This window comes from Poecilia formosa, unplaced genomic scaffold, assembly GCF_000485575.1.
Source record: "Poecilia formosa unplaced genomic scaffold, Poecilia_formosa-5.1.2 Scaffold244, whole genome shotgun sequence".
Lineage (NCBI taxonomy): Eukaryota > Metazoa > Chordata > Actinopteri > Cyprinodontiformes > Poeciliidae > Poecilia > Poecilia formosa.
In genome coordinates this window covers 789,537-815,987 of record NW_006800183.1, presented here as the reverse complement: position 1 = coordinate 815,987, position 26,451 = coordinate 789,537, and the positions used below count along the sequence as shown (strand labels likewise).

The 26,451-nt window shown below is 34.8% G+C and overlaps 2 protein-coding genes and 2 long non-coding RNA genes across 6 annotated transcripts in view; 3 read left to right on the top strand and 1 right to left on the bottom strand.

Moving 5' to 3' along the window:
- atp1b4 (ATPase Na+/K+ transporting subunit beta 4) overlaps positions 1 to 2,975 on the top strand; it is a 10,685-nt gene extending 7,710 nt beyond the window's left edge. Inside the window, exons 7-9 of the mRNA XM_007569701.2 lie at positions 885 to 941; positions 2,030 to 2,122; positions 2,199 to 2,975. Coding sequence (XP_007569763.1) covers positions 885 to 941; positions 2,030 to 2,122; positions 2,199 to 2,360 — 312 coding nt within the window. The 3' untranslated portion in view covers positions 2,361 to 2,975. The remainder of the gene's footprint in view (positions 1 to 884; positions 942 to 2,029; positions 2,123 to 2,198) is intronic.
- The window catches only part of LOC107838354 (uncharacterized), a 117,969-nt gene extending 110,431 nt beyond the window's left edge, over positions 1 to 7,538 (top strand). The window contains exon 3 of the long non-coding RNA XR_001664412.1: positions 7,245 to 7,538. This is a non-coding gene — a long non-coding RNA (uncharacterized LOC107838354). The remainder of the gene's footprint in view (positions 1 to 7,244) is intronic.
- Positions 6,383 to 25,146, bottom strand: lamp2 (lysosomal-associated membrane protein 2). 3 transcript variants are annotated; one of them, XM_007569697.2, is made up of 9 exons: positions 25,062 to 25,146; positions 20,227 to 20,330; positions 17,604 to 17,814; positions 16,298 to 16,462; positions 15,966 to 16,219; positions 14,480 to 14,596; positions 13,318 to 13,372; positions 13,077 to 13,244; positions 6,383 to 6,592 (listed from the first exon to the last, which is right to left on the bottom strand). In XM_007569697.2, the coding sequence occupies exons 1-9, from the start codon at positions 25,108 to 25,110 to the stop codon at positions 6,450 to 6,452; spliced, it is 1,266 nt and encodes a 421-aa protein (XP_007569759.1). In that variant the 5' UTR covers positions 25,111 to 25,146; the 3' UTR covers positions 6,383 to 6,449. The 3 variants fall into 3 exon arrangements, with proteins under 3 accessions (XP_007569759.1, XP_007569761.1, XP_007569760.1); XM_007569699.2 differs by lacking the exon at positions 6,383 to 6,592 and adding an exon at positions 7,298 to 7,768; XM_007569698.2 differs by lacking the exon at positions 6,383 to 6,592 and adding an exon at positions 10,802 to 11,691.
- LOC107838353 (uncharacterized) lies at positions 11,509 to 25,303 on the top strand. The gene is made up of 2 exons (XR_001664411.1): positions 11,509 to 11,596; positions 25,034 to 25,303. It is a non-coding gene; the product is annotated as an uncharacterized LOC107838353 (long non-coding RNA).
- The last annotated feature ends 1,148 nt before the right edge of the window (positions 25,304 to 26,451 follow it).

The window sequence follows — 26,451 nt, the reverse complement described above, 5'->3', positions numbered from 1 at the left end:
TATATATATATCGCAATACAGACAAAAAAACGTCCTCTAGAAAATTCAATCGTTTTACCGAACCGCACAGCATTCTGGGAGATGTAGGCAGTAGAGGAAAGGCTTTAGCTAGATTGGTGGGATCAGGACAATATTTTTAACCATATTCCCCCCTTTCTGACGGTCTTAAGGACTCCTCGATTGTCGGGATGACTCTTAAGATAAACTGAAGCAATATCCCCGCCGTGTGTGCTAAGCTAAGCTAAGAGTGATCTGGTCCGCTGGGAAGCCCGTCGGAACCGCTCCGATCTAAAATCGGGGCTATTCAACTCACTCGCTCTCCGGTTACCTAGCTACTCGCTCACTCTTTGGTTACCTAGCAACAGTGTGTTGACCTCATAACTGCTTAAAAATAAACTGACAGTGGAGTGAAGGGAGAAAATGACAACAGTTGGAGAGACATGAACAGCAGTTTTGCGGTATTTAACATATCTAAAACAAAAACTAATCACTAATTATCAATATCGACTGATATGAAATCCTTATATTCCGGTACATTCAGCCATATTGACCAGCCCCAATATATTTAGCTTGGAAGTTAATATTTAGATTGGAGCAAAATATTTTGTTTGTCAGCTAAATAGTTAGCTTGCTGAATTAGTTTAGAACTGGCACATTTATAAAAACATGAACAACAAGGTGAAAATATGACTTTTTTCCCCCTCCTTTAACAGGCTAAATAACCCAAACTTTCCAGTTAATTTTTTCACTATTTTACTTTGCAAATATAGTTTGCATATGGAAAACTTGTGTGAGTTTTGCTTAGGGTTCATTTTTAAAGTAAAAATTGGAAATCTTTGTTTTTTGTGTGTGTGTGCTAAAATGTACTTTATATTATTTCATAGATTCTTGGTTACCTACCTGGACAGGGTAAACCAATAGATGTCACTTGTGGTGTTAAGGTATGAAAAACATCAGATCATTTAATTATATTGTATTAAATTCAGTGCCTTTCTAATCTATCATACCCCTTGAACATTTTTACATTTTGTCTTTTAATGTATTTTATTGCAGTTTTAATCACAAAGAATAACTGGAGTGGAAGAAACAACAGTTTTTATGGTGTGGCATTACATAAAATTGTTACGTAAAGTTACACTACCTGTCAGAAAAACGAGTAGTGTAACCAAGCGCTGCCGTTTCCACAAATCTGCTCCTTAGAGCTGCTGTGTCCAGCTGAGCTGCTGCCTCACAGTGCAGCCCTCCTGCACCACTCTGCTCCTTCAGACTATCCAGCAGCAATTAGCAAACACCTGGTGGAAATGCATCTCTGCTGAGCTCACTCTAGGAGCTACTTCTCAGACAGGCTTTGAAAGGCTTAATGAATGGAGAAACTTTATTGTGATGACATGCTGAAGTATCAGAAAGAGCAGGAGCTACTTAAAGAGACTCACACCCAATTTCAAGGTGTTAAATTGCAATGTTAAATTTCTTTCAAGTCATGTTTGATAAATACAGCATTTTTGTAACAACTCAAGGTAACATAGTTAGTTATGGTACTTGATTGTGCTATACGTTGCAATGTGATGATGGAGAGCAAAAAAACTGCTAGCCAACGATCACTACCATTGGTTTTAGCTGTTAAGTTATCATGATATGCTAAATCTTAAATGTATGCATGACATTTAAAAGAAAAAGGGACACAGCAGCTTTGCTACTATTTGTCAACACTACAACAAGTAGATAATGTCAGAAAAAAGTTTTAATTTAAATAAATGGGCAGGGTGAGGGAAGTAGGTCAGTTATGCTAGCTTGACTATGACAACCTTAACATGTAAATGTGCTGTGGAATTCTGGTGCTATACATAATATTGCTCCATTAAAATAATAATAAAATTGTGTATTCATTTCCTTCCATATCACTATTATAGCCTACTTTCTGTTGGTCTATCACATAAACTAATTAAAAAGATGACAAAATGTAAAAATATTCCCAGGTTATGAATTTAAATGAGAACAAGTTAAGAAAATTATTTGTTTTCTCTCCTAGAAAGGACCTCAAGAGGCCATAGGAGATATTCAGTTTTTCCCTAAAAACCTTTTTGACCTGAAGTACTACCCTTACTACGGGAAGCTCAGACATGTAAGTGCTGATTGACGAACCAGGAGTTCAGTCGAACCCGATCAATCTGAGTCGTTTTGTGTCCGTTTCGTCGCAGGTGAACTACTCCTCGCCGTTGGTGGCTGTTCGTTTCATAGGAGTGCAGCAGGACGCCCACATCCACGTGCAATGCAAACTGAACGGGAAGGGAATCATTAACGATTCACCCACCGACCGCTACCTGGGCAGCGTGACCTTCACCCTGGAGGTCGGAGCGTGAGGCAAAAGACATTGCGAAGCTCCTGTGATGGAGGCAGGAGAACATGCACAAGAGAAGAAATATTTTAGACCTTTATTTTTTTTTTCTTGAATTATTTCCTCATCTTTCTCTTAAATATGTCTTCTGCTGTGAAACAAATAAGGAACTAGATTTATACATTTTTATTTTGCATCTGTTGTTTCTTGAACCTTAAGCAGGGTGTCGGCATCCACAACAGACAGTGCTGTGCACCGGACAGCTGCATAGTGGGAATTACAATTCAGCTCCTCGTATTTTATAATGATTAGCAAAATTAATCAAAACTAAATTAAACTCTGCCCAATTAGTTAGCATTTCTGGCTATGCAAATCCAATTCTGACTTAAAGCATTACTAGGAAATTAGAAAATGTCGGCAGGTTAGTTGATGGTTTTTCTTGCACATTTTTTTGTAATGGTGATAAGGTACTAATTTGTTTTGAATTATATTGTTCAATTAAGTTGTAAGAATTCAAAGAACTATCATGTAAGCGCTGAAAAGAAGACTTGTGTTGTACTTATACAGAGAAAATGACATAATAAATGCAAATACATGATTACTATATATTTTTGTTGAATAGAGCAGTATTTTAAATTTATGATGTGTATGCTTCTTTTTTGTTTTTTTTTTGTTTTGCAAAAGTAAAATACTATACCACACTGATCAATAAAGAAATATATTATGATAAATAATAATTCTACTATGAATCCAGTTTGATTTTAACTTTCCTGGTAAGTGAAATCATGACCTGAAAGTCATTGTTTTACTCAGGTATGGAGCTAAATTGGGGCCATAAGGTTTGCTCAAATGAAAAAAAAACAACTTTAAAACTGAAAAAAAGCTTTGAAACAAAAGTAATGTTTTAAAACTAGAAAAAGAATGATGTGAATTTGAATAAAAATTTTCAAAAATACTTTTCATATTCATGTTTTTTCTTTCACTTTTGGATTTCTTTTTCTTTTGAACAAACTTTATGGCCCCAATTGAGCTCCTTACCCAGGTTATCTTTGGTAGATCTGACATATTTAAGTGTGAAAATCTGTATTGTTCACACCTTTTATATTTTTACAGAACTCTACATGTTGGATGTTTGCTCCATGTCATTATGGATAACAATATTCAAGATATCAACTAAAAGCTTCAGACAAAAACAAGATAACTTATCAGTCAGACTGAAATTGTGGCTGGAATGAGTCAGGCTTCTGTGTACAACACAGATTATTAAAGAACCAAACTGAACAAAGTCCAAAACACGGTTTGAGCTTCCACATGACTTCAGGCTTTAGTTCCCAACCTTTGAGCTCAATTCAGTCACAAGACTCCTTCACTCCCAATAAATACACAGCAGAAGAACAGAGATACAAAACAAGAAATGAACTTTATTACTGAATTTGTTCCCCACTCGTGTTAAAACGAGCCTAACGTGTCACATTCCTCCATCAGAAGCTCATGGTGAGGTGCTCAACAGAAAGGCACGGAAACTGCAGAGGTGTGAGGATGAAAAATGCTCAAAGAACGGAGGAATGGCGGCGCTGGGTCCGTGCTCGTTTTGGTACAAATATGTTCCCATCAGAAACCAGTAATGAAGAACAAAGCAGATCCTTCTTCTAAAATACTGCATATTAAATCAAAATACAGGTTAAATGTGGCTTAAAATTAAAATGAGTTTTTATCTTTGTCAAAAAACATCTTTATAAAACTTTAAATGAGTTTGAAAGAGAATCAAATCACATCATTGGCAGCTGTAAAGATTCGTACCCGGACCATTTATGGGCAAAGACGTAACGGGAGGAAGTCTACTCTTTTTCCCTGCTGCTGCTGTGCGTTCAGAACAGGCATGCTGCAAAAACGCAAAATATCACCAGTGTTTTTACTTAGTTTCTAGTGAAAATATATTAGTACACTGAAATGAGACAAAACTAACTAAATAACTTCTTAGCCAGACATGAAAGTGTTTTTTAGTCAGTAATTTCTTAATATTGATTAGTACTAGAAGTACTAGTACTAGAACAATTGGCAGATTATCTTACTTATTACAAGTTATTTTTTTCATGTTTTAAGTGAATTAATCTGCCAATAGAAGTTGTATTTTTTTACAATTAATTTTACTGAATTATTGACTTAAAATAAGCTCCTATTTCTTGCTGAAAAGTTACTTGTAAGTTAGTTTTGTCTTATTTCAAGTGCACTATGATATTTACACTAGAAACTAGGCCAGAAATACTTGGTAATATTTTGTTTTTTTGCAGTGTGTACGAATACAAAAGCATTTTGCACCAATTCTTTCCACTGTTTAATGACTTCCTGATGGTTTATAGGGTTAAATTTAAGATTCTCAGGTTAGATTGTGTGGTTTTAACAGCACCACTGCAAAAACACCAAAATGTCACCAAGTTGTTGTTTTTTTGGTCTAATTTTTAAAGTAAGTTAGTCCCATCTCATTTCAAGTGTACTAACATATTTGCACTAGAAACTAGACAAAAAGAAAATAATTCTTGGTAAGATTTTGTGTTTTTGCAGTGCATCAGTAACTGTTTTTAAATCCCTCAATCTTACATTTTTGCTCCTTGGCCTTTAAGAAAGTGAGTCACTTTAGTGACATCTATTCCCCTTTTTTATTTTAGTGCCGGTATTATTTTAATGTCTTCTATTGTAATGTTTTTTCTTTTCTTGCTGTGTAACACTTTTGGTGCTAGTTGACTTTATAAATACATTTCACTTTATATAAGAAAATTTATTTGGTCTCCAAAACTGATTTCTGAATACCCAACATGCACAGATGAGTTTGAGGGGAATAATCTCTCTTTAATGTTAAACGGTTCCTGCTGTCAGATGTTAAATCCCAGATTTAAAAGTAAACAACACTGTAATCAAATTAATTTCCAACATACTTTATGTGAGCATTTCAACAAAATTCAAGAGTGACAAAAACTACAAATAAAAGAGAAATAAAACTGGTCCTGAAGGTGGTAAAGTGTCTGTTACATTATTTTCCCTTTCACCCGGTGAGAATATGCGCAACAAGTTTAGCTGTTCATTCGTGTTACATGGAGGCGAAAACAAATCTGTGGAAAACCGACATCTGAGAAATAAGGTTGCTCTTACATTCATCAAAAATCAATGTCTGTCATTCTATACAAGAGATTAATTTACACATATACTATAATATAGCACAGAAAGTGAGAGCAAAAAGCCTCTCTGGTTTAGGAAGGGAAGAGAGTGCACTGCAAAAACTAAATCTTAAATATTCTTGGTACATTTAAAATAAGACCAAAAAAAAACTTACAAGTAACTTTTCGGAAGACATAGGAGTTGGTTTTAGGTAAATAATTCCTTAATATTGATAAGAAGTACAAGTTCCACTGGCAGATAATTTCTCTTAAAACATCAGAATAAATTTTGTTATAAGTGAAATAATCTGCCAATGGAACTAGTTCTTTTTTAATCAATTTTAAGTAATTATTGACTTAAAAGAAGCTCTTATACCTTGCTGAAAGCTGATTATGTTCGTATTAGTAACTTGTATGTATTATACATTAGTAATACTAACTTACATACCAAGGCATTTATCCATCGTCAAAAGTAAAAAATTCTGCTAGTGGAATTAGAATTTTTTCATCTATATTTAAGTATTATTGACTTAAAACTGGATGAAAATTACTTAGTTTTATCGTAATTCAAGTGAACTAAGATGTTTGCACTAAAAACCCCTGACAAAAATTACTTAAGATTTTGTGTTTTTGCAGTGTGGAAGGCCAATTCACAGCCATATAGCCATCTTTTTCTTTTAACATGCAGTTTATATTAAAACAATTTGTCATCGATCATAAATGTTTTAGTGCTTGATTCAGTCACTTTTGTCAGAACAAAAAAGCTAAACAAAACCAGCTGAAGCTGGATGTGGGAAATAAGCTAAAAGGTTATTGCAAGGAGACACTGCCTCGGAGGAAAACTGAGAAAAATCCAGGAAGCTTTTTGATGCAGGTGTATTTTGTTTTTGTTTTGTTTTTTTAATTTAAGAGCAGAAAGGGTGGGGAAACAGGGAGAAGAAGCAGAAGCAGCAGACCTGGACTCAAACAGACTGGTAACCAGTGCGGCTCTTCCGCCGACCAATCAGGTAAGAGATAAGCACAAGGATGATTAGGAAGCTGAGGGCCACGCCGACGGCGATGGGCACCAAAAAGCTCAAATCAGAGTCCAGGAAGCATTCCTCAGCTAACAGACAGACAGAGAGAGACAGACAGACAGGAAGTTAGCGCCTCAGCAGGAAGTTAGAGGACGATTTGGGTTGGAAATAAACGATTAGAAACAAAGCCAGAAGCAGCAGGACACAAACGACCTATGAAAAGATGGAAGCGATGCAAAGCGGATTAGGGAGAAAAACACAAAAAGGCAGATTATTTCTGCCGAATTCAGTTTGAGAAAATTAACTCACTGAAGTTTGTCAGATTAAACATTATGCCAAAAACTGAGTGTAAAAACTGGAAACAGCTCGATCCGAACACAACATGAATGTTTGCTGCTGCTGCTTTTTTTGGCTGAACTTAATGGTTTCTTGTGAAAGTAGTCTAAAAAATAAAAAAAATTAACTAAAGAAAAGTCATCACAAAATTTATAGATAAAAAAAAACAAAAAACAATTCACTAGCTTAAAAATAAACTTTTGAACCGGAAGTGATCCGCGCTGCTGAACCGCCATCTTGCTGTTAGGCAAGAGCAGCAAAAAGACGAACTATGACTTCAAGACCAACAAAAAGAAAGTACTTAAAAATTGTAATCAATACTTTTAATGTACTTATACCGTTTTAGGTTAAAAAAGAACGAGGTGATAACTCTTTCCAAGCTTGTGGCTTGTTTCGTTGTCATAGCAACCGCCATAATCGTTAGTTACGGATGCCCACCATTCCGATTAATTAATTTATTTTTTTTTAAGGGTAATAGTTTTGTTTAGAGAGATTTAATAATCCATGTTGTTTATAGTTTCGGTTGTGTGCAACAGCAGCGGCCATTTTGCAACCAGCTCTAAATAATATTTAAGTGCAATTTCTGGGAATCACCTCCAATTTTTGTTTGGTAGTTTTGAGTAAATCAAGCGTGTTTCCAGTCTTTATACAAAGCTAAAAGACAACCAGAAGACCCATAAGTTAACAGAACAAAACACAGATTACGCTTTTCTCGTCACCAATTAGTGAAAAAGCAGCGATTTAATTAAGGCGGCGGCCACCCCCTGCAGCTCTAAACGAGGAGTAAGATCAGAAAGACTGGTAGCCCGACGCCATGTTTCTCTTCCTCCCGATGAAATAAGCCAGCAGAACAATAAGTATGAGAACAAGCAGGGCAACGCCGACAGCTATGGGAACAAGGTAGCTCTCCTCAGTCGGGCATTCCTCAGCTAGACGGGAATGAAGAGAGCACACACGTGAATGTCTCACCCACTTAAAGAAGAAAACACCTGAAAGGAAGCAGTTAGTCAAATAGAAGGCATAAACAACAGGGAATCCCTTCTGTACATTTTCAAACATTTTTATTTCCATTGAAAATACTAAAAACGCTTCATTGACACAAATCAAACGTGATGCAGCTAATAGCAAAATAACGTCAACAGAGACGGTCCTGCAGCAGATTCCCTTTTATTTCAATTATGACAGAATCTGAGAATAACAGTTTATTTTATCGAGTTGGAATTAAACAAGTCCAGTTAAAAGCTTTATTGGTGCTGCAGGAACATCTTTATATTTAAGGCAGTTTTTACACAAGACACAAATCACAAGCAAAAGACAGGCAAAAAAAAAATAATCCAAGCTCATTTTTGATTAAAAAGCAGTTATTCGTACACATGTACAATAAACCTGTGAAAGCAAATTTCATCAGCACAAACAATGCACAGCACACTGCAAAAACACAAAACCGTAACAAGTATTTTTTCTCCGTAGCTTCTAGTGCAAAAATCTGAGTACACTGGAAAAAAAAAATAGCTAAAGAGCAAAATATAGGAGGTTGGTTTGAGTCAATAATTCATTAAACATTTTCAAAAAGGTGCCGACAGATTATTTCACTTAAAACAAGTGAAATATCTTTTTTTCCATCAATATTAAGGAATTGTTGACTTAATATAATCTCCTTTGTTGCCAAAGTTACTTGTAAGTTTCGTCTCATTTCAAACGTGCTGTAATGTTTGTACTATAAGCTATAGACAAAAACACTTGGTAAGAGTTTTGATTTTTTGCAGTGTAGAAACTGATGGACAGGTACAGTCGTCGCTATGGAAACACTTCCTGCCTGAAGCTGCTCCTAACCTCAATTAATCCTGACAATCAATGACTTCCTGCACGGAGAGAACTTTGTGTTTTTAAATGGAAAATTTTAGAGATTATATGAACAAACGTGGCAGCAGATTAAATATGCTGGAAATCTAATGAAACCTACATCAGACTCAGCAGAAGTTAATATGATACAAGTTAAACAAAACTAGAGCTGCACCAACTGGAGATTGTAACTGGATAATTTTTGTACTCTGATCTGTGATTAACCTAGTTAGAGTTGAAGGATGTTTATTGATAATTTTTTTATAAAACTCAAAAGAATGTAATTGAAATCAGATGTAATCTTATTCCATAATTGCATGTTTAATTTAAAATACTTTAAATAACCTGCTGCACTTTTTTCCTCTGTTATAATATGAAAATTCCTAAATTAGCAGGTAGAATATTAAAGAAAATTGGTTTATATCATTCAGGAAAATTAACAATCAGGGCATCTGAGGATGGGAAATAGAATACATTATATTTTATTAATATGCATAATATTATATAGTCAGTAAAAATAGGAATTAGTTTATCAGACATCAAAGAAAGGTTCTAAACTGCAAAAACACAAAATATTACTAAGTGTTTTTGTCTAGTTTCCACTGCATTTAAAATGAGACAAAACTACCTTACAAGTAACTTTCAGAAAAAAATAAGATCTTGTTCTAAATCCATAATTCCTCAATATTGATTTAAAAGTCCTACTTCCACTGGCAGATAATTTAATTTATACGATTTTTTTACATGTTACAAGTGAAATAATCTGTCAGTGGAACTAGGACTGTTACAAATTAATATTTAGGAATTATTCACTCAAACCAAGCACATAAATGTTGCCAAGCTGGTTTTCATAGTTCAGGCGTTTTAAGATATTTACACCGGAAACTACAAAAATACTTGGTAATTTTGAGTTTTTGCAGTGTAACTGGTGCATCGCTAATATAAACTGAAACCATTTTTTGAAAAATAAACTCCAGCTCATTATTTCCAGTTTTTAATCTTTGCAGCAGTGAAACAGCTCCTGGCCTTTCAACTCTCATCAAAAAACAAAAACACAAGCGATATCATTTCCTGTTATTTTCTCTAAAGCGTCATCTAGATTTTTTATTCTTTGTCACAAATATTCAAAGACAATGTGAAAGGTTTTCAGGACCGTAAGCGTCCTCTCATCCAGCTGATTGTAACACAGGTGAGAAAATTAGACAAGCAACATAAAAACCCTCTTAGTGCATTTCTGTGCAAACATCCTGATTCCAGAATGATTCGCAGCGAAAGTGAAACATTTGATTTCCCTTTTCTGACTCTAATGCCACCATGTGTTTGTTGATTAAATAAAAAAGAAAAAGTGATTATTTCGTTCTAGTTTGCTCTTATTGGAGTGTGTGCAAAAATAAAAATAAAAAGACTCACAGGTTAAATTAACAATGGCTTCCTTTCTTTACACTTTAAATCTGAATCAGATGCGTAAATTATCTGATGAATATCTGAAGTCAAGTTATAATCTGGCTTTACAGTCATAGGCGGAGTATTGGAGACATTTCAGATAAAAGAATGAAAAAAAACTGGCCATGGAGGAGTAGACTTAAGCCAAAAAGAATGAAATTTAGAGATTTCACGTATTAACAAAATAAAGGGGATATTCTCTGTTTTTATGATTTAAGGCATAAAGTTACAAAATAAGTCAAATTTGTTCAGAAAAAAAACAAAAACTGACAAAAAGCGACCAAAGTCGAAGGTTTAGGAGAATTGTATCTGAATATTTTCCAAAAAGTTTAAGAGTCTGCACTGCAAAAACAGAATATGACCAAGTATTTTTAGTTTAGTTTCTGATGCAAATATAACTTATCAGTAACTTTCTTGGTGAGACATGGCAGCCAAAAGTTACTTCTAAGTTAGTTTTGTCTTATTTAAAGTGAACGGAGATATTTGCACTAGAATGTCGACTAGAAATACTTTTGGTGTTTTTGCAGTTTAGATCCAACATTCAGATACATTTCTCATGAATTTACCACATAATCCTAAGACTCTGGTCACTTTTTGTTGCAAATATCTGACTTTATAAGTCAAATAAATAAGTTTTCTTCAGAAAAATGTTTTTTAAACAAATTTGACTGAAATTCTTTTTTGCAAATTTATGTTGGACATTTGAGAATATCCAAGTTCTCTTGTAAATATGTGAAATTATTCTACAAAAGAGTTTTTTTGACAATTCAGTCCTCTGTGGTCAGTTTTTACTTCCTTTTTAATCTATAATGACCCCAATATCTCCTTATGCTCTGATAACATGAACAGAGCCTCAAAGTCTGAAATAAATCCAAAGACTTCTCCTGCTCTACAGGGATCAACACGGGTCCGAAACCCACCTCACTCACCCGTGTTAGTGAAATTCTGGAAATGGACACAGAAAGCAGCTTGAATATTTCGATTTGATAATTATTGGGGTGAAAAGAAAAACCATAAAGAACAAAACAAAACGAGGGAGGGAATGTGTGCTGAGCAAAGTGCAGGATCATAAAAGCTGAAGATCTCGTGTGAAAAACTAGACGAACTGACCAGAGGTCATAAATCTTCAGGCGTTTCTGCACACAGAAAACGAGCTTTGCTGTTCACCTGAACTTTAGCATTAACAAGAAGCAAAATGGGAAGGACAAAAACAAACCGAACCAGGGGAGAAACAAGTTTGGTCCTTGAGGAAAACATCAAATTCATCTTTGGGCTGATTCAATTTAATCAAGTTTTTTCTCTTCTACTTAATTTTATCACCAGCTGATACTAAAATGATTTTTCAATCTTAAATAGATTTGCCAGATCAAACCCAAGGACCAGGCTTGGGAATCCCGTGACATGTGAGGAGCGAACGCACGCTGGATTTAAAGGGTCTGATATCCAGCATGGGTCTTTCTTCGACCAATCACGTAAGCGATCACTACAATGAGAATCAAGCCAGCCAGAGCAGCACCAACAATGATTGGGATTAAGATGCTGGGGTCATCCAATGAACATTCATGGGCTGCAGATAAAAAGGAGAGTCAGTCAGCAGGTGGAAAAGTTCAGTTTCTCATTTTCCTCAATTCAAAACAGGCAAGAACAAAGCAGAAACAAATTATTCACCATCATGGGACAAAACCGAGCAGCAAAACTCTTCACACCGCTTTTACATGTCCAACAAGAAATTACTTCACTGCATTTTAATGGGATTTTATGTCACAATTTACACCGATTCCCCTAAAAACAATTTTTACACCGCAATCTGAATTCTGATCTTTTCACATCTGGTAAAATCTGATTTGTGTCACTTCCATTCGTGTCGTATTCAAAGTCTGCAGTCTGAACGGCCATGTCGCATTTTTGAGGTGAAACGTGTCAAAATTCTGCAGCAGAAGAAGCCGAAGGGCGTAAATCCAGACTTAAAAAATGAATGAAACAAGCAGTGCAACGCTTTCAAAGGAGCTTTAAATGGAAAACGATGACCTTGTGACGATACGCCTGCGCTTATCGCTGAATAACTTTAAAATCGATCAATCGACGGCGACGGCCATTATCATCTCTGTAAACAGAGCGCTGCCGAGCAACATTTTAACTGCAAATGACTTAAGACTGATGTGGAAGTTCTCCCTAAACATACAATCTTTCTGACTTTTCAGGAGTTAGAGTGGCCTAGTCAAAGTTCAGAACCAAATCTAATTCAGTGTTTGTGGAAAGACTGCAGACCAAAGCTGAAAGAGACACTGTGCCAAAGTGAAAGTCGTTTCTCCAGATCAGCAAGAAATCGGTGGCGGGACTATAAATGTAATTAATCAATTAATAAATTAAAATGAGATCAATAGTTTCCATTTTTTTTGATTTATCGTTTCTTTTTACTAAAAACTGGATGATAAAAGTCTCAGTCTGTCATTTTGTCTCAACCATCTTTTTTTGAAGGATAATTTTGCTTACAGAAACTTCATAATTTATTTAATTTGTTGTTTCTGTCGTTTATTTATTTTGGTTATTTAAAATGTCTCCCAGTTCCAGAGTTAAATTTTCATTAGAAGTTAAAATTTATTGACCTCTGAGAAAGTTTTCTTCTTACTTTATTGCTAGAAAATGGTCTCAAAACATCGTTGGAAAAATTTATCGTCCAGTAAAAATCGTTAAAAGCATGCCACACTTTTCAGATCAACTGAATGCTAATTTCTGTTGGTATAAGACATAAAATCCCAATAAAATACATTAAAATTTCAGTTTTTAACAAAAAAAAGGTGAAAAACAAGTCATGACATAATGAAAATACTGAATTTTTTGTGTTTTAAATGAAATTCTTTGCAATAAATGTGCAAAGAATGAACTGCAGCTTCCACGTAGTAACAGAGAGCATTAATATGAACTCAGTCCATTAGATGAGAGATAACTGACCTGTGCTGTAGAGGCCGTTCTTCACGCCGAACGGCTGCACATGCAGGCTGAAGGTGTAGAAGGAGAGCAGGCTGGTGATTGTGAAGTTCTGCTCCTTGTTGCACATGTAGGAGCTTCCCACCGCCGCCTCCCACAGACTCAGGTTGGCGCTGCTCTGAGCAAAAACCCCTGCAGGGCGACACACAGGAAGCTCAGCACCAAACCTGCAGGTTGTTTCCGAGTGGATACGGGTAATAAATACCGGAGCTGGAGTTGATGGTGACGTTCACTGCATGGAGGCGGAATTTCTTTGTGTCCTGTTAAGATTGAAAATAATTTATTTAGATCAGGGGTGGCCAAGTCCAGTCCTCGAGAGCCACCATCCTGCAAGTTTTAGAAGTATCCTTACTCCAACAGATCGGGATCAGCTCTACAAAGGCCTGATAATGAGCCATTCATTTGATTCAGGTGTGTTGAAGCAGGGATGCATCTGAAACTTGCAGGATGGTGGCTCTCGAGGACTGGACTTGGCCACCCCTGATTTAGATAAAGTGTCTGATGCCGAGTGTGCAGATGTATCGGATTAGTAAAACTTCCCCTCTGTTTTATGGTCGAGAAGTTAAAATGATCATATAAGCTCCAAATTTCTTACTTCCTGTTTCGTTCTGTGAGGTTCACATTTTTATAGCAGAACATAAAACCTGATAACTTTTAATATGTTTGCTGATGAGTAAAGAGATCACACAGCATTTCCTCTCATAATGTGCAGTAAAAACATCTAAAGAGCAGCAGAACTGAGTCTGAATGTGAAAAGTTTCACGAAAAGGGAGAAAACAAGGATCTGGCCTGCAAAAGCACAAAATATTCCCAAGTAGATTTTATAGTGCAAATATCTCAGTAAACTTTAAATGAGACAAAACTAACTTACAAGTTACTTTTCAGCAATAAATAGAAGCTTGTTTTAAGAAAATCATTCCTTATTTCATTGGCAGATTATTTTACATTTTTCCATGTTATAAGTGAAATAATCTATAAGTGACACAAGTACTTTTTCCATCAATATTAGGGAATTATTTACTCAAAACCAACTCATATTTATTGCTGAAAGTTACTTATAAGTTGGTAAATTTGAAATCAGACAAAACTAAGATATTTACACTTGACCAAAAACACCTGATATTTTGTTTTTGCAGAGCAGATTCTTGTTTTCTCCCTTATTTCTGAAAATGTTTCGCAAGATAAACTGTGTGAACTAAGATATTTGACTTAAAAAAGACTTAAGATGCGTTTTTGCAGTGTATGCAATAACATATTTGAACATTTGATTTTCACCTTTTATTTGAGAAATTAAATTAAAGATACTGCTGGAAATGTGTGTATAAGACAGAAATAAGCTTCAACAAACCAAACAATATAAAACTTACATTGTAGAATGAGAGGGAAACGGTGATGTTGTTGGACACCAGGATGAGCTCGCTGTTGTCGACTCCACAGCTTCCAGAAACTTCAGTCGGAGGGTCAAAGTTCACCTCCTGATACTTCTGAACACAGAATAAAAACCGCTGTAAAGAAACTATTCCCAAACTACTGCTAGACATTTACAGTGTTTGAAATGATTTTATTTTGTAATTTTGTCAAAAATGTCGTTGGTTATGATTGATTTATAAACGTTATAAAAATAAATAATCTGAAGGACGAATACCTTTTAAAGGCACCGTATGCGTTAATTATTAATTATTTTAGTAATCGATTATCCTCATTATCACATAAAAAATAAATATTCTGCAGATTTTTAATTTAAGAACTTTAGCCGTTTATCTTTACAATATTACAAAAGCATTAAAAGATGCCAAGAAACTATTCGATTCATTTTTAAAATAAAAGCTGCTCTGAATATGTTTAATCGGCAAATGCCCCGTTTGAGCCAATATACTCCAGTTAATGATTATTGATTACAAAATTAGTTGTCAACTCTTTAAATAAATTGATTCATCTCAATTAATTATTTAATCTCTGGCACATTCTGCATATTTTTCATTTTACTACTTAAGCTTATTTTAAATATTGAAAATACATTAGAAAATGCAAAACAAACATTTAATGAAAATAAAAATTTTATTGCTTAAAATACAATAGCAGCGTTGCTTTGGTGTTCTCCTGATGCATCTGCAGCAAAAAAATAAATATTTCTAACATGTGAAAAGTTCAGCTAATTTAACATCAATACAGTGAAGGGTTGATTATTTTTAGATTAATTGATCAATAACTGAATATCCAAAAGGTGTTTAATTGGAGATTTTTACAGAATCTGAACTGGATGAAGCCAAAACTGACAAATGAAAAGATCAAGGTAGAAAATATTTACAGCTAAAAACATTTTTTTTTGTATCTTAAATGCAAAATGTTTATATTTCTGTACAGTTTTGGCTTAATTATTGCTCTGAATGTGTTATTTAACTACATTTACTTGAGTAAATATTTTTTAAAGTACTTTTAGGAGCATTTTAGTACCGTTTACTTTTACGTCAGTAATTTTATGATTAAGTATTTCTACTCTTCGTTGAGTAAAATGTCCGTTCTCATGTTTTAGCCAAAATAAATAAAAATGGCACACACAGGCTTTCAGAGTTTGTTAAAGTTTTATATTGAAACAAATTAATTTATTAAAAAGTGTCTTTTGCTCTTTTTTTGTTGTGATATTATGAATTATTTTTATTTTAATCTGTAAAACATCAAAATCTCCACTTAACTTTACATTTCGGGGCGTCTGATGATGTCATTTTTAATATTAATTGATTGATAATTTAATTATTAACCCAGTACTTGAGTAGACTTCTTACCAGATACTTTCTCTGATAAATACTTTTTACTTTCTTGAGTAAATTTATGCTCCTCTTGCTCTGAACGCACCTTGTTCTGAGTGAAGCCGATCCTCAGGCCGAAGTTGGCCAGCAGGCAGGCCGTGCTGTTGGCGTCGTGCCTGATGGAGTAATTCCCCACGGTGGGAGTGGGCAGAGTGGGAGTGGGGGTGGTGGGGGGTGCCACAGTGGTGGCGTTGGTGACCGGCGCCACAGTGGTAGCGTTGGTGACCGGCGCCACAGTGGTAGCGTTGGTGACATGAGTGGGAGTGGGAGTGACGGGTGTGTCCGCAGGGCAGGTTGTTACTGGAAAACAGAGATCGGATCAGAACTTGATATGTGAAGGTCTGAGCCTGGAGGAGGGCGAGAGGCGGCGGTTCTTACGGTTCTTGCTCCTGTTGCCGCCGACGATGAAGGCCTGAATGAGCACGTCCGACAGAGTCATGTTGGCCTGGAGCGAAGCGACGAGCGTGTCTTTACTTTTGCACGAGTAGGACGTGTTCACGCCGACGTCTGTAATGTCAGGCTTTGTTGTCACGGTGACAGTTTCTACAAGCAGGGGAAGAAGTTCAGCAGCTCATCTGAATTTATTTCGTTTAAGAAAGACTAAATAAATGGGGTAACACTTGTGTTAAATTGAAGAAGTACAGAAGATTAGGGCACTGAAAAAAAGAATTCTGGTTTTTGATCTCAGAGGATTAAAATCAGAATTCTGCATTAAACAAAATCCAAAGTTTGAGAAAAAAAAAGTCAAAACTTTGAGATGAAAGTCAAAATTCTGATATTAGACTCAGAACTCTGCAATTAAAAATAAGTCCAAATTTAGAGGAAAACGTACAGATTTTGAGAAAGAAAGTCCAAATTTTGAGACCAAAAAAAAAACAAAGTTTGAGGAAAAAACATCTGAATTCAAAGGAAAGTCAAAAATTTGAGATGAAAGTCAAAATTCTGATATTAAGAGTCAGAACTCTGCAATTTAAAAAAAAGAGTCAGAATTTGCAGAAAAAATCAAAATTTTGAGAAAGAAAGTCCAAATTTTGAGACCAAAAAACTCTAAAGCCAAAATTTTGAGAAAAATCAGAATTCTAAGAAAAAAGTTAGAATTCAGTGAAAAACTAAATTTGAGAAAGTCAAAATTTTAAGAAAAATGTCTGAATTTTGAGAAAGTCAAAATTCTGAGGAAGAAAAGTCGGAAACTGAGATTAAAGCCAAAAAAATGTTTCCAGTGGCCCTTATAGTCTTCCGTACAAGAGTATCCCATTCCCACACAATAACATACGAACCAGTTCACACAGCAGCTTGAATTCAGAAAGTTTTTCTGCTACAACATAAAGTTTCTGTAAGGTTTTTTCCATGCATGTTTTATATCAGAACAGGTCAAACATAGATTTTCTCTTCTAAGACAGAAACTTTCATAAGAAAGAATAAAACACATCTGAGCTATTTGGAAGTTATTTTCATGTTGTCTGTTAGTCTAAAGGTTAACAACGAGACGTTTTCATGCACATTTCCATCTCTACATAAATATGAAATAAATCCATTTTCAATGAGTTTCTGCACCAAACTGAGTCTGTGTGCAATTTCAAATCAACATCCAGGCTGCATTTGCCAATTTATTGCCAAGTAACGCAAAAGAAAACAATTCCCCCCATGCTCCATAGGGGGCGCCATGTAAAGCAGGCGGCGTTACCATTGGATGAAGAATCCGGGAAGACTTTTGAGTCGTTGAGGTTGTAAACGAAGGTCATGGTGTCTGCCTGGTAGTTTTTGTCTTTCAGGGAGAAATTCACACTCCAGGAGTGTCCGTCCAGAAAGCTGAGCTTCAGAATCGAGTTTGTGTCGTTGCATTGGCTGCCTTTTGATGATGCATTGGCAGGAAGCTCAAATGAAACAGTTTTGTTCTGAAACAGAGCATAGAATCATTACAGAAATGTCAAACAATCTGATTCTTAGATCTAGAGTCAATTTAACATCAAAAATGCAATAAAAAACTTCATTTTCAGTAAAGTTGGTATAATTTTATTTAATGTAAAACAAAAAAAAATGGCTGCTTTCCCCCCTTTACCTGAACAAAACCCATCAGAATTTTAACTTTTGCAAAGCTCTCGACTTTAAATAATAATCTTGTGCTTTTGTTGGCTCATTTAGGCTCTTCTGTAAATAAATACGACAAAATGTTTCCTCAGACTGACCTAATTATTCCCTCTTGACCCAGTTTTCCTGCTGGTTGATAAACTTCCTTTGTGCTTCCTTGTTCTTTGATCTCAACCGTCTCTCTGACTTCACATCTTTTATTGACAAATTTCATTTTCCTGCAGAAAGCTGAGCAGTGCTGTGGTATTTTAATAAAGTTTTTAAACAATGCAGCAGTGAAAGTTCATTAAAGACAGAAAAAAAATGTGCCAATAAAGTGGAATCTAAAATCGAGACCATTGTTCACAGTAACAATTTTATTTTTACGTTATTCCACATAAATTTATAACCCTTTTTGATTCCTTACTACTGGAACCCTTTAAATAGTAACATTTTCATTTATATCTTTAGGAATCTGCCACTGGTAACAGAGCAATCAAAACTGTACCAAATATTTTAAAAAATTGTATTTAAGAGAAAAACATCTTTGTTGGCAAATGTATTTTTCCTAAAATAATTGACAATTTAGTAATCAATTGTGACTGGAAACTCAAAAATAAGTCAATTTGATGAAAAAAAAAACATATTCAGAGCTGTGTTTAAGTCAAACTGTACAAAAATATTTTTAAAAATTGCATTTAAGATAAAAGCATCAGTCTGTAAACATGTTTTCCACAAAACTTCAAGTTTTACCTTCAGCTGGTTCAAATATTTCACTATAGGAATGCTGCATTTTAGGCAATACATTTATTACTTTCTCATTATAAAAAAGGAACTGGATACTTTAAATATATATGTAAAAATCTGTAGAAAGTGGCAATTTTTAAATTTGATTAGTAATCATGAGTCGGAATGTACAGGGAATTTATTCTAAACTGATGTAAAGTTTTGTTTTTCCTTCACATCATCAAAGCAAAAATACAAATTCAGAAACAGATTTCTTCTCACACCACATGTTTAAAAGTATTTTTGCCCCAGGAGTGTAAAACAATTGTAATTTTGTCTTTAGAGAAGGAAAATAAAACACGGTTTAGACCCCAGAATGGCGCCGTTCATGCCACTGTGTGACCGGTAGCTTTAGGGAAGTCAGCAGCCGGATAAGCCAGGAAAATCCACGTGTTGGTTGTGAGAATGAAACTCGTCAGGGAAAAGGAAAATCCTGTTTTCTTTCCACAACAGATTTTCTGCTGACATCCAAGAGCCACATTAATATTAAATCTACAACTGCTTTTACAAAAAACAAAGTTCCTATCGTTTTCCTGATAATTATTTGCACTTGTTTTCTTCCCAGTGTCTGAGCCAAATGACTGATGCATTACAGAAATCATTCCTCAAAAGAAAAAGGATTTTCAGTGATTAACGACATAATGCCAATAATATCGATGTTGGTCGTCTTGACATCAGAGAACTAAAGGAATGCGACTCAAACAGAGAATGAATATCAGCATTTTCAAATATCAGATATTGATATTATCCCAAACTTTCATGTCAATGCATCCTTAGATTCTGTGTAGAAAGAGTTGAGACTTTCAGCTGCTTCCATTTACTACCTCTATGTTTCACACAAACAGTGGGTTTTGGAATCTTAATGATTAATCAATTGCTAAATCAGATGAAAAGTATTGCAATAATCGATTAATCGTTTCAGCAATACAACCAAACATTATCTTTCTTACTTTTTCTGTTAACCATCTTCAGTTTTAGGCCCAAACACAAAGTAAAATTTGAGATTTAAATCGTTAAACATTTACGCCATCGGCTTATGCAATAAAAACATTTATTCTTTCTGTGTCTTTAATCCATTTAAAACCCCAGCAGTTCATCTTTTTCAAGGCGAGTCATGTAAAGAAAGCTTTACATTTAACACTTTAACTTTTGCCATTGAGATTTAAATTGTTCCTTAATAGATTGAATGAAGGATTTCTGACGTTTCGTTTGAAATCCAGAAGTGAAATGACTCAACAAAACAATGGAAGGATGTACATGAGGAAAACTGACTAAAGAAAATGTTGAACAGCAAGAATCTGCTGCTTGTCGTGACCTCAGTCGTTTCCCCTTTTCACGCTTCCTCAGTGATGTGACAACCATGTGATTCAGGCGCATGATAAGAGGAAAGCAGCAGCGCCTTCCCAAAGGGCTGTAAAACAGTAGACTGGTGTAGTCAAAGTACAGTGGCTCACCTTGTTGTCAGCAATTTCATAGGTGACTGAGAAGCTGACGGTCAGATTGGCATAAAGACACAACTTGTCGTCATTCTTGACTTCAACCTCAATGCCATGAGACACTGAAAGGAAAACGATGTGTTATTTTGGTTAAAACAATAAAAATAAATTACATTAGCGGCACAAAGTTCTGTACATTACAGATTTATTCAAAAATATTTCAGTTTTCCTGCTGAAGTTTGTAACTTTTACAAAAATGTTTACAGATTTATTAAAGCTGTTGCAAGTTGTGACAGTAAAACATGACAGATAATCGACTGTCGTCTGACAAACATCAAGTAATTTCACAAAGTAGAATTGGGTGCAACTATTTATTAAACAAGTTTTTTTTTAAAGCAGTAAAAAGGAGGGACTTTTATCTAGGCCTGCCATGATAAATTCAGCTGGATCATAAATTATCCCAGAAGATATCGCGATAAACGATAACATTTTGGAACATATCGTCAAAGATCAATAAACATTCAATTTTAATGAATATTTAACACTTGAACTGGAGGACATTATAAATGTACAAAATAAAAATAAAATGAATGATAAAGTCTCTAAATAAAAAAAAAGAAACTAACTGATAGCAAAGCACCAGACTGAAGCTTTTACCATACAGTTTTTGGTAGGGAAAAAAAAAAAAAAAAGAAAAATGATAAAAAATCATGCAAATTATTGAGTTTGTTTTAATTCATCATATCAAGGTTTCCCCAGAAAACGTGCTGAGCTCGGTGGTTGGTTGCTGCAGTCATTCATGCAAAGGTCCGCTGTGTTCGAGCTAAAAAATGTTTAAAGTTGGCAGGAAATTTGAAAATATCAGTTGATAATTATGCGTTATTGAAAGCTCAACACCTGAGCTTTATCAACACTTTATAGTCAACACCTGACTATAAAGTCTTAATGCAAACATTTTACAAAGACCTAAATAAATAAGCCATGCTAAAATGATCAAAATAACAGAAAAGATTCTGTGCTTTCAGAGATCAAATTATGCAAAGAAAACAAGTTTATATTAATTTAGAAACAACAATACTGATGTTTTAACTCAGAAATCAGCATGTGGTGGAATAACCAGGAGGATTTCAATGGGGTTCAGTGCTGCGGGCTCTTCATTTATTCCAGAGCTGTATTACGCATTTAGTTTGTTTTTACATTTTTCATGACATTTTTTTTTACTTCTTTTAACATCACAGTTGTTTCAAAAACTTTGGACATGCCTGCTCCAGGTTTTATGCTTGAAATCAGATCTTTAATGTGATTTTCCTGCCGTTTGTGAAGCCTAGTTTCTGTTTGGTCACGCTTCCATAAATGAGTCACTGGAGAAATGCTCACTGAATGGCTGGATGATTCAGCCTCCACGAGCCAGCGGTCACCTCTTCCTCCATCATTACCCACTTTGTCACCAGATCTAAGGAGAAATCTTCAAAATCCTTCCGCTTCTGAATAATGAAGACCACAGCGCTTTCTGCTGCCTTTTATTTATTTTTACACATCATTCCACAGATTTGTGTTCTAGCAAACAGAGGTTTACAGACACTTTCTTTGACTTTATTGGTTAGTTTCTGCACCGTCAGCTGCTGCACTTCATGTAAATAAGTATTTTTCTTTCCAAATCACCTTCAATCAGTGGTGTTTGCAATGCAATCATCTTAGAGACGATCAGCGGATATCTGAAGCACTCAGTCAATTCTGAGCGTCAAAGCAGAGAATATAATGCAACTAAATTTACTTTAAATGTATGAAATTATCTTTGTACTCTGATTGTGGTTAGGAATGTCACAATAAATCAATTAATTGCATGATAAAGTAAAATTAGCTCAATAATTTTCATTTGCATGAGTTGGCGTTTTTTCTCACGCTTTCAAAAACTGTATGACAAAAGTTTTCAGTTTAGTGCTTTGGCCTCAACTAGCTTCTTTTGAAGGACAATTTAGTTTTCAGAGACTTTATAATTAATTTTATTTGATGTTTTATTTAATTTGGATATTTGAAATGTCTTCCAGTTCCAGTGTTAAATGTTCATTAGGATTAAAATGTCCCCCCCCCCCATCATTATGCTTGAAAATGGCCTCAAAACAATAATATTATCATTTATCACAATAATTTCTGGGACAATTTATCATCCAGCAAAATTTGTTAGCGCAACGGGATGAATTATGGGTTATTTTCAAATTAATTTTAGACCAAGTCTAACATGGCAAAACGTGAAAAAGAGTTAATACGTTCCACCTTGAAGAATGATTTTAAAAATACAAACCAAGAGCTAGATTTTATAGTCCCGCTTCTCCTTTTGTGGGTGAAAAGAGCTAAAACGGTGCAGCAGGCAACACAGACACTGTTGTCAGCAGATTAGCAAACAGCGCCAATCAAAGTTACAAAGTTGGTTTCAGAGTCGTGTAAAAAACCTACAAAATGACTCTTTGAACCAGTAAAAAGACAGTCATGAAACTTGAACTGGTTTAAAAACTGAATATGTGCAGCAGTTGCAGCAAAGTCCACTGATACTGCGCACTAAAAGCCTGCATGTAGGTTACCAGAAAGGACAAGGTTCATTTAGATAACCGATAAGGTTTCACCAACACGCTCTGTCATCAACTCAGCCGCTTCAAAGAATTTCCAGGTAGCAAAAACATAAAAATACACAAAAGCGTCAAACTTTCCCCTATGTTTATAGCCCGCTTTTTTTTTTTTTTTTTAAATGGAGAGAAAAAATGTTTACTGTGCGGGTCAGGTGGAGACGAAGTCAAAACAAAAAGTCATACGAGAGCAGATCTGGGACAATTACAAGCACTAAAGTTTATGACCAACATCACATATTTAGAGCAACAGATATGCATTTATAACATTATACGTTTCCTGCCTTCAACAACTTGGATGTTTGAATGGTTTCTGCATTAGCCATTAATCTCACCTCTGCAGCGTCAGTTTTACCGTTTTGGCTCTAAAAGTGTGAAACATGCGACTCTACAACTTCCTGACAAACAGCTGCAAGCTCTTTGATCAGCAATGCTATGCTCTCTAGATTAACTGTAAACCTTCAATCAGCAGCAATCTACTGAGAAATGAGCGCTGATGTCATCATCTGTACCTGGGACGCTCATATCCCTATTAAAAGAGATTACAACACCATAACTCCCTATTGCTGAATTTTACAAAGCAATCTTTAAGTAAAAGTAGGCTGACTGCTAGCTAGTGCTCTGGAAAACCAAGATTTTACAAAGTTACAGTTAAACTATAATATTGCTGTTTTGATATAGTAGTAATGTCAAAATAATCCAAGAACAACTTCTCAAGGATCAATAAAATTTAAACTAATGAACATTTAACACGAACTGGAAGACATTTTAAATATCCAATATAAATAAATAAAACACATAAAATCTCACTTAAGTATATGTAGACAAAATTGTCCCAAACTCAAAAAGATGACTTTAATTGTCCAGTTTTTGGTCCAAACAATAAATATCGCAAATGGAAATTTCTGAGCTTTTTTTCTTTAGACAAAGATCATTTATTAGTCTCCCATAGGATACATTTTTTTATTTATTACGTGAATAAATATTCCCCAAAGCAGGAATAATTTACATTTTTCCAGCTCTATTGAGAAAAGACCAACAAAGCACTGTACCTCCCCCACATGTTGCTGCACGCTTGTGGCTACCTGGCTAAAAGCGGAAATAATAATAAGAGCAAACTCCTATTGCTTGAAAACAGAAACTAAAGAAGCAGCAATATGTCATGCTACTTACTGCAGCTATTTTACTTTGCAAAATAGCTGCAGAAATCTCACAGCAGATAAGACTGAAACTAACTTGGGGGCAGAAGAATTACACCGCAATTAAATCTACTGACTCACAAAAGGGAAAAAGAAACTGCTGTCGGATTAACCAGAACATTTCAGCCTTTGAGCAAAAACATTTATTGTCTTGAGTAAGCAAGACAAAATCCAAGTAAAAAAAAAAAAAAAAAAAAAAAAAAACGATGGAAATGGATCAATTTTTAAAATAAACTTAGCAACATAACTTATGCAATTACTTCAATATATCTTTTAAAACTTGAAAATATATTTTCGCATCATTTTAAAGTTTTCTTTTTTAAAACAGACAAATTTTCAGAAAAATAAGGGTCAACTTCGCAACAGAAATCTTTAGCTTAACGGTGCTAACTTGCTGCCAAAAGATGCTAACATTAACTCAGCTAGCTCGGTGAAGGTATTACGTTGCAAAATTTATCAGGCAAATATTTTTAAAATATGTTCTGCTTCCTTAACTTCTAAATAGATACGACAAGAAGGTTCAAGAATCTACCTGTAACTGGAGCTTAAGCTGCCAGAACAAGGTTACCTAATCGGTAAGCCAGCTAGCAGCTAAGCTAGCTGAGGTCTGTTGCTGCAAACATTAACTCCTGTATTAAAATCGTTTATTTATTTGAGGGCTTTAAGTTAATAAAAGCCTGGCTGAAGTATTCACGGCGGCATTAAGATATAAATATATTTTAAAGCTACATGTTTTTGAGGATTTTTACATTGACGTAGGTAACAATTAGCTCTGATGCTACCGCTGCAAAACATCACGACTGCGGTCAAATGAACCATTTTCAATGTCTTACTCGTTTTTTACTGCTGTTTTCACATGAGTATAATATAAAACAAAATCAAAAACACCTAATATAATTATCCAAATTTAACCGATGAAGGCCTGGAGTAGACCATAAGTTTAATCGCGTCACTTCTGAGAAACAGATCCCAACTTTTATTCTATTTTTTAAAAAAACATTTCAGTAACAAATGAATCTGTGGTGATACATACCAACTCCGAAATACAAGAAGAAAACAAATGCAGCGTATCGAGACATCATCGCTGAGGGTTTTGGATGTTCAGTCACTGAAGAGGAAAACTTAAAAACAGAGAAAAGTGAGGAGACGCTCCGTCGTTCAGGCTGTGCCAGGAAATACAAGTCATATGACTGTGTGTCAAACCTGAGTGAGGTACAGACAGGAAGTCCGGCTTTATTTTATACCGTAAATCATTAAAAAAAAAATCCTCTCCGAGCCTCTAAATGTCCAGGCAAATGATTTAAAGACCTGTTTACCCACCCCTTCCTATGTAGAAAATGTAACAGAATGAGCTAAAAGTGCTTAAAAAAGAAGAAGGTATTTTTGAAAAAAGAAATGCTTTATTTTTGGACCGTTAGAACAAAACTTTGAACTTTCCTTTGTTAAAATAATTTTAACAAGGATAGCTTATATATATATATATATATATATATATATATATATATATATATATATATATATATATATATATATAAGCTATCCTTGTATATAATTATTTTTTATTTACACATTTGTTAAAACTGTCTCCATTTCAAGCTACAGAAACATGTAGCTTCAAAATATATTTATATCTTAATGCCGCCGTGAATACTTCAGCCAGGCTTTTATTAATTTAAAGCCACCAAATAAACGATTTTAATACAGGAGTTAATGTTTGCAGCAAAAGACGTCAGCTAGCTTAGCTGCTAGCTGGTTTACCGATTAGGTAACCTTGTTGTGGCAGCTTAAGCTCCAGTTACAGGTAGATTCTTTAATCTTCTTGTTATGAGACAGATGATCTGTGAAAAGATCTTTGTCCATCTAATCCCTGAGCTGCTACACTGCTCTGACCAAAAACAACCAATCAGAGTCAGGAGAAGGGTTTTAGCGCTGTCAGTCAATCTCATGTACTGGCTGCTAATGGCTGAGAAACAATTTAGCATGGCCGTCATCGATTGAAATTTCTATGAAAAATTAAAAAACTCAAATTGTTTCAATGCTTAGTCTTAAATATAGTATTTCAACTGTCTGCTAAACTCAAACGTTCCATTATCTGTTAAAATTTATGTTTTTACTTTGAAACCGATACCAAAACTTTCTTCTGGTTTTGCCAAAATGCAGCAATCATTTGTAAATTCTTCCTTTATTGTATTAGTTTCATAAATGAAAGCTTGTTATCCCCGATTATGTTTTTAAGTGTTTTCACTAACACAGGAGCAGCAAGCCTGAAACATTACACAAACCCTAAAATCCAACAGATTATCACAATTATAAAAATCCGACAGAAACAATTATTTATTGTGTGAAGCACTAAATCTAAAAAAAAAAAACTGATACAAATGAGAATATGTCTAATCAAATCAGTTTTCTTTGTGTTTCACGGT